Source organism: Phaethon lepturus, unplaced genomic scaffold (assembly GCF_000687285.1).
Source record: "Phaethon lepturus isolate BGI_N335 unplaced genomic scaffold, ASM68728v1 scaffold44228, whole genome shotgun sequence".
Taxonomy (NCBI): domain Eukaryota; kingdom Metazoa; phylum Chordata; class Aves; order Phaethontiformes; family Phaethontidae; genus Phaethon; species Phaethon lepturus.
In genome coordinates, this window is record NW_010557711.1 from 259 (window position 1) to 8989 (window position 8731).

An 8731-nucleotide genomic window follows, 5' to 3' on the forward strand; every position below is an offset into this window, starting at 1 on the left:
TGGCGGTGCGGGGCTGCCCGTGGGATTAGCTCTACCTCTGTCGTTGCTCACCTCTTAAACTGGCACTTTTCCTGGGTAAATATCATCTGGACAACAGCAGAAAGTGTATGTGAATCAGCTAGTGTTTCCCTCCAAGAGTTTTATAAGTAAATCTTTAGGACTTGTTAAAATGCAGTTGTCATGTGGTAGCACAAACTTGACTATAGACAGGTCTACTTGTGTAAAAAAAAAATCTTTTTCAGAAATTTTTACATTGTTCATCTAAGTTGAGTACAAAGCGTATACCCATCAATTAATCTGCTAAAGCTGTTCAAAATGATGTTTGATTTGCTGACTAAATATCATTGGAATATTACTTTTCACGAAAGTATTTTACTCTGTTTAGTGTCTCAATACAAAACTCAGATCTCATTGCTACTTTTACAGCATATGTAATTTCACGTACCTGTAAGTGTCCTAGACTAAGTTTGTTTCCTTGAAGGGCATTTCCTTATGCTCGGGAATCGGGGACACAAAGTCAGTTATGGTAAGGAAAGCAGGGATGACTGTTTGCTCTGGTTTGGTTCCGCTCCCTAAGAAACAGAAGAGGCATGGTTCTAGGGACCTTGAGAAATTTTTTTTTTTACTTTTGGAGTAGTAGCTCTTTTGCTTGTTCGGTGAAGGAGGTAAACCTTGGATAAGCTCCCTTTTTTTTAGAAAGAGTGCAATTCTGGTGTCTTTACCCTTACCAGGGGTTTAACTGGGAGTTAATGCCACTGAAATCAGTGTAGTATTCAGTATAAGCATGGCAGTATTTGCTAGAGTCACCGCTTTCAAATCTCACAAATTGAATACTGTTCCAACACAGTGTATTAAAAACATAAACATTCCCAGCCACACATGCTAAATACAAGTTTGGAGTGTTGAATATGGCTATGAAAAGGAGCTTTCTTTAAAAGGGTATAGAAGTGAATAGATTCTTCAGTCCTTTAGGTTTTCTACCCGCAAAAGCACGTAGCCCTCGTACGCAGGCTTTGGCACAGGCTGCAGAGGGAAAAAAAAAGTAATGCTCTTTCTTATTGCTGGAAATGCATGTTCCTTGTAAGTCTTTTGAAGCTTAACTGAAACAAATTTTTTTTACAGTTTTGTCCATTTTGAATAATACCTAGGGTACCATACTGAAACGTGTATACTTTTTTGCCGAATTACTTGTATTCTTTCTTAAAATGGGCCTCACAGCTGCTCTATCAGCTGGTACCATTTAAGCAAGTGCATTTTACCTCCTGGCTTTTGACCCCTCATAGATGTTAGGTATATCAATGACTTTGGGCAGGTGGTGCATGCAAATGCATACTCATACCAAGTAAATCATAAGTGATCCTTTTCCAACACTGTCACTCTTCGTGCTTACAAGTTGATAACTTAAGAGTATCTACTGGTTATGGCAGAAGACATAAAGTGGCCTAATCTAACTTTGTGTGTTGGAAGGCACCAGAGGCCTAAGCTCTACTGATTCTCTACGGAGGAAAGTACCTCTGGAGAGTGATCTGGGCCTTTCTCAGGTAGGCTGAATCCATTCAGGCTGCATACATATCTGACTGTAGGAGGAAACAAGGTTTATTTTAGACTTTGAGTTCTTAACTCCAGTGTCCCGAGCGAGTAGGATGACTCCCAGGCCTTTCTTCCAGTCAAGATAACACACCCTTGCTCTATCAGAAAGTCCTTCATCCAAGCCTGAAGTAATTTTTAGTGGAGAGCTGATCCGTAAGGGACAGGTGATTCAGCACTTCAAAAACTGGCAGGAAGGAACAATCTCTGTTAGTTTTATCCCAGTAGTAGTGTTTAGTTTTAATGTTTGATTTATAACAATTTTGGTAAGCCTATTAATCTTGCAAGAGTAGATCCACCAGAAGCTGATCCACTTTCTTAAAGATTCAAAGAGTTTGGATGTGCAAGCCAGCCAGAAGAAGATGGATGCTTGATTTCTGTTTTCCTTTGATACCAGGTTGACTTGAAAAGATAAGAATGTAGAAAAAATGATTTGATTTGTTGATGATGGTGTTTGAATGTATACTCGTGTAGGCATTTATGGTAACTTATGTCCTGTGATGTCCATGAAGATACTACTTATTTTCCTGTAAAAGACAAAAAATAAAACTTTTTTTTGAACACTGTTTTGGAATTTTTGATTGAGCTGTCTCCAGTTCCTTATGCTTTTGGTGTCTTTTTTTTTCTTTCATCACGCACTTTTAGAATTCTTTTTATTTTGTGCTTATATTTTCTTTGGTCTTCAATTTTTGTTACCACCTTTTCTTAATATGTAAGCTAAGACTTCCTGTCAGAGAAATAAGCAGTAACTGAGCAAATTCAAATAGTGGTCGCTGCTGTTTTTTCACATTTTACTGTGGAATTCCAACACATTTTAGTCCTACTAATAAAGATAAAATTAGCAATTTCATTATAATAGATGATGGCATGTTTACTCGCTCTATATTTTACATTATTAGCAAGATGTGAAAACATGAAGCTATACTTAATCTTCTGTCATTCAGTTCATTGTAGTATGATAGCCATACATGTGTGTGCTGAAGGATTAAATTACATGCACAAAAGTTTTGGTCAAAAAAATACATGAAAGCTAAATGGGCATTGGAACAAAAGCTTGTTAACATCACCTTTGTTTTGTGCTTTGATGTAATTAATAGGTGCTAAAATCATGCTCTAATTTCCTTCTTTGACTTTTCTAAATCTCTATTTACGCCAGTCTGGATGTTATACCTGAATACTGTATCTTAATGTAATGCATTTTAATTTTTAAAGAAACCATTTGGACAAAATGGGGTTAAAATGTTTATTAATAGTCATGATCTGATGTAATGAATTTTATCTCAAGGTGAGTCAAAACCCAGTAACCTTAGTGTTTCAGATAGACTAGAACCAGGCTAGTATCTGCTTTAATTTTGGGTTTTTTTGGTAGTGTTTCACTAGTTAGAACTTGTGCTTTTTGAAAGAAGGGGGAATGGTCTGACAGAGTGTGACTTATGGTCTCGATCCAACACCATGATCTGATGTTGCGTGGCCAGTGAGAAGATAAATAGGCTTCGTTGTTCTACCCCTCAAATGTCTTACTTGTACAATAATTTCAACAAATTTCAGCATTCGTGGACAGTTTTCAGCTCCCACCATGATCAGCTGCCTCGAACACATCAGGGTGTGTGTGAAATCTGTAAAACACATAAGTGCATTCAAGCAGCTTCATCTGATTTGACTCTTTCTCATGGAGTGCTGCTTATTGAAGGTATGGTCGTCTCCTAGCATCTGGTTCTAACTTGTGCAGAGTGACAAAAATGTGTCACCACATCAGCATTAGATGCTTTTACTTGTTACAGGTAAGTTGAGGAAGACATAGTCATATGTCTCTATTTTGCCTTATCCAGGCTCAGGATAAAAAAAAAAAAAAAAAGCTAATCAGATAGGTATTCACTGCACTCTTTCTTTGCTGTTGCTAACGTGTGACCCACAGCTCAACCCTGGTGTGGGCTACACTAGCATTTAATCTGGCAACATCTAGAAACTGCAGTCCAGGTTGCTGTTGGGTATCTTGGTACTTCACATGTGGAGTGCTACAGATAAAACAAAGGTAGAGCAAAGAGAAGAACGTGGCAGAAGATCAGAAAAGGGACTGAAGCGTTTACAAGATGATTGGTACTGTAGCATTTTTGTTACTTTTCCAGTTAGAGGTCCTCTGCATTGTTTTTGTCTGAGCAATTGTCCCATCCTTTCCTTCAAAGGATGTGGTGATCTGGTGTCCACTTTTCATTTATAAAGATACTGGTGTGAAGAGATTCTAGATAGTTGGGCATCACTTTATTTCATTTACCACCTTAAAAAAAAAAAATCCCATATTGGTCAATCGTTTTTTGGGAGAGCCTTACCAGGAGAAAAGTAAACATTTGTTCGAATAACCCAGTTGACAGTTTAATTTTTTTTAAGTCTGAATACTTTGTAATTGTATAAATTCTACTGACTGAAGTCCTTCCCAATTTTGATGAAAGCTTTTTAAGAATGATTTTTTAACAGTTCAGGGACATGTTCAGTTATGTCATACCTTTTTTGCAGTTGTTTATTAAACACTGGGTGACAGCCACATTAGAGCCAGTCCCCTCACCTAATTGCTATGTCAAGGCCTACTGAATAGCAGGGCACAGACATGAGAGTAGGCGTGGTGAGCCAGGACATCATACTCAGTCCCCTGTTCCATGAGGCTAAATTTCCTTTCTGCTGAGATCATCTGTCAGTCTTACAAAATAAGTAGCTTATGTTTTTACAGCAGTGTGGCTGTCTTAATGTGTTTATCCTCCAAAGATAAATGCAGAGCTTTGCAGTATGGCAACATGAGTTGCTCCAATCGAAGGCTTCTAATAGATTTAATCTTTTAATTAATCCCTTAATTGTGCCAGTGAACTCATGCAAGCTTGTTTTTTAGCTCTTGGATGTATGTAGGAGTTTACTGAGAGGATGAGGTGGCATGTAACAATGAATCATTTATAGGAATCATTATCCTCTGGGTTTGTCCCTGATCAAAATAATAATAGTAATTAAATAAAATGCTGTTTCTCATCTTCACATAAAAGAGCTCTTGTCCGATGGTATTTCTCACCTATTTGTTTGTACGTAGCCACAGTTACAAGTCTCAAGTTTACTGTTTAATTCATGCTGTGTCCGATTTATTTTCTCTGCATAATCTGCTTTTCTACCTATGACATGGTTTGGATTTTTGTGAACTAGTATTTTAAAATACTAGTAATCCATTCTGTATTTCTGGGAAAGAGATAGTTAAAGATGATTTCTTTTAGAGACAGTTATGTTATGGATTCTCAGCTCCTACTGGCTTGTTTTTCTAAAGGCTTTTCATTGTAGACTTCCAGAAATGGCTCTATGAGCCAGTAATACAAGAAGCACCATATAGGAACTATTCCTATAGACCACAACTATCCCCTCTTTGTTTCACACTGGATGTATTAGCCATGTATTTTGCGTTATTCCATAATGCAGAGTTAATGGTAAAATGATTAGGCACATAACTAGTTGGGAAAGCTTGAGAAAGTTCATGTATTGGGCTGTTGAAGACTATCTTCCGTGATGATTTCTCTCTGCACTACTTCCGTTGAGATTAAATGGAGCAACATGCTTTAAAACAACAGCAACAAAATGTTCTGTTATCAAGCTATATTTATTTTGTATGTGATACTTTGACATTAGCATTGACATTGAAATATGAAAGTATATGTGCATTGCTTGTATATCTTTGAGTCTTCAGGGTCTCATGGCTTGAACAAAGTTTATACTTACGTTTAAGTTAAAGCATGTACTTGAGTGCTCTGCTAGACTGGGTCGTTAAAGATGAAGGACAGAAACATCCTTCATACAATTTAGCTGAAGCCACTTGAATTGGCCTGCATGTTTTCTTTCTCCAAGCTAAATCAGAAATAGTCACATTCAAATGATGTGTGCATGCTTTTCACCTTTTGGAGAGTATTAGAAAAACATTTATTAATGGAAGTGGAAGCAGCTCTGTTGGAGTAAATGACTTGCAGTTGCTTTGGTTTATCTGTAGGAGGAGTGTGCTTTATAAATAATAATCTTGAATTATTGGAGAAGTGCAATGGAATCTGAAGGCTAGCAAAACTGAAAAGAGCAGGGAGTGGCCATTTGTTTTTATTTTGCTACGGCTTCCAGTGCTCTACTTTTGCAACCACCCTGAGATTTGCTACAGGGAGAATTATGCTCTAACTTGTCTCATATAGAAGGAAAGTGGGTTTTTTTGTCTTGACACTCAGCCTTGGTATGTGTTTGTTGTTCAGCAATTAGCAAAAAAGAAGTCTTTCCTTACTGATTGTTGTAGGAAATAATTAAGGTGAATAAACGGAAAGTGTTAAATGAAAGACTTGAGAGGTATAGAACATTTCATATAAAAATACTCAATTTTTCTGTAGATATATATTTTAAGATATTTTATGGTTTGTCTTTTAGCTTTTTGGTTGAAAATAACGAACGGAACAACAAGCTGTGTCCCTTGCGTGGTTTAGCACTGCTAAGTACATTGTCCCTGGCTCAGTAGATACTTGGGATCTTCACTTTGCCTTTAGCTCAGGGCATAACAGTAAGAGTTTATATCATTGGAGTATGGGATGGATTTACAAAACCAAAATGTTTGCTGTTAACAATTATTGCTATAAAGTGAATGAAAAATGTTGAGTGTTGCTAATGCTTAGACCATTTTTAAACAGCTAATTTAGGGAGATAAATAAGCATTTTTGTAAAGTGGAAGTAGTCATTTGCATAAGCAGTCACTGAATTACCGTTTTCTGACATACTCTGTCACTGAAATGTTAACTGTCAGCTCTTAAATTTAATTATTTTGTAATTATGTGAGACTTTAATTACTTTGAAACTATTTTTCCAAATTTATTGTAAGGTTTAACTGTTCTGGTTCATACGGCGTAGGATTTGCAAATGTGTATTTAAAACATGTTTCATTGTTTTGTGATTTATCTTCTTAAATACTTTGAATCACTTCTGCTTCACATTAAGTGATCACAGTGTTTTCATGCACAGTGTACAAACACTGTGTATGCTTCCTTGAAAATGCGTTACAGTATTTCTGTTTTGTAATTCTTGGATTTCTCAGTGTATGACTTATTTTTTGGTTTTGCATTAGTGTATTAAGTTGTCAAAATCCCTTTTTGTTCCAGTGCTTGACTGGTGAGGAAATTTTTTCTTTGCATGGGATACCGAACAACAGTCACATATCAAATTCAAGCTTCTCTACAATATGTCCTGCTGTTTTGCAACAGCTAATTTTTCACCCGTGTGATCATCAGGAAAACTTTGTGGATACATCTAAACCACATTCTTTACAAGGTTAGTTAATGTTAATTGTATTAATACTGCAACTGGAGTGGGGTTTCCTTACGGGAATAGTAAGTATTTATCTATACATAACAGGAGTGTCTTGTTTAGGACGATATTGTTGTGAAGTGGCAACATGAATTTGAAATGCTGTGGTAGGTCAGTGGTCTATCTAAATATTTGAGAGAGAGGTGGAAGAACTGGGTAGCTAGTTATAGAATAATTTGCCCATTAAAGGAAGAGTTTTTCTGACCTGTTTTATTTGGATAATGGTTTGTGCCTTGAAGTGTAAGAACTCTTGCTAATAGCTGGTTAAGAGGAGAGAAGGTGGGAGTACAGAAGGGACGTTTGTGCACGTGGTTTGCAGTGGGAAATCAGACTTAGTGGGATGTGCGTATATATCAAGGCAACGCAAGGTAAAATTGCTAGGGGACTGCATTCGAGTGGACTTATTTGCAAATGGGAGTCATGACATTAGGAGGAACTACTGACTGTTTTACTGAGGAAAAATACTCTTTCCAAACTCTGACTTCTGCTTCCATGTCATCTTCTGTGCTGCCCCCTCCATATGGAACATCATCACTTGGCTGAGTAGCCTTAATCTTCCTTCCTCTTCTTTTTCTCACTATTATTTCTGTATTTATTGTGCACAAAACTGTACAGTGCAGTAAAAAATGTAGGACAGCGAAGATTCATCTGGTTAATGAAGTTACTTGTTGCACTGATAAGGATCAATTATAAAACGGCCTATTTATTTGACTCAGTATTCCAAATAAATTTATTGTTCCAATGGATTCAGCTGAATTAAAGTTAAGGAGAGCAGGTGCCTAATGTCAGTATTTATGAGCAGAGATACAGCAGTGTTTTTAATAATTTTTGAAATATTAGCATTAATGACATTCTGATTAATATAAATGATGATATTTATTAAGAATTATAAATCATTCCTAAAACTTAGCTGTGTTAGTGAGTAATTAGAATTATATTTGATTAATCACTGAAACCATGGCATCAATTTGCTGTGATTGTTCTAGACTGCTTATATCATATGAGGGCACATATTGTCAAGAAGTCCATAGTATCTGCAGCGGAGGGTAGGATCTGTCTTTCTCTTTGGTGCTGTTTAAGTAGGTTGTACATGGAAAGCTTGACCTATAGTTAACCTCCTAAGCTATTTAGACCATCCCTCTTGTTTTTCTTTTATCCTGCCAGCTCAGAAGCAATGTCCAGTAGCCAGATAAGCAAGGCAGCCTTCTCCCTGCCCCTCCCTTGGCTGCAACACAAGAAATCTGCAAGGCCCATGGTGAGGGTGTTTTAAAACCACAAGTGTATCAGGCTGTGACACATAGTTTAAAGGGAGATTCACAGAAAGACCCAGTACCAAGTGCAGGTGTTGATTTATGCACACCCCCACTCCATCACAAAATGAATCTGTCCTGTGGCAGCATCGAGACTAGCTGATTTCAATTACTGACTGTGAAGCAAAATCCTCTATGCGTGTTTCCAGTTGTTCTTACATGAATTTTCTGCCCAGGGACTCGCACACACTTAACAATATTCTGCCTTCCGAAATATGAATGGACAAGACATACAGAAGAAATTACTGCAATAAACTTTATGGGACAGCTACTTACAATAAAAAAAAAAGTGCTGCTGAAGCAGAGTAGAAGTTAAAAGGCAGCATATAGTATGTCTTTTTCCTTGGGCATTGTATAAGTCATACCTAACCTAGTTGACCTTAGGGGCACACTCATGTCCTTCCTTTTCTTGCTTCCCTGAAAGATAATAGGGAGGTGTATAGAGCTGCATGAAATAGCTGGAAATGCCCAGTGGCATTCCT

The 8731-nt window shown here is 37.1% G+C and overlaps 1 protein-coding gene across 1 annotated transcript in view; it reads left to right on the plus strand.

The window, feature by feature from the left end:
- Nucleotides 1-6734: 6734 nt before the first annotated feature.
- The window catches only part of SLC39A8 (solute carrier family 39 (zinc transporter), member 8), a gene marked incomplete at its 5' end in the record, with an annotated part of 16684 nt that continues 14687 nt past the window's right edge, over nucleotides 6735-8731 (plus strand). Inside the window, one exon of the mRNA XM_010292836.1 lies at nucleotides 6735-6903. Within this exon, the coding sequence (XP_010291138.1) occupies nucleotides 6735-6903 (169 nt within the window). The remainder of the gene's footprint in view (nucleotides 6904-8731) is intronic.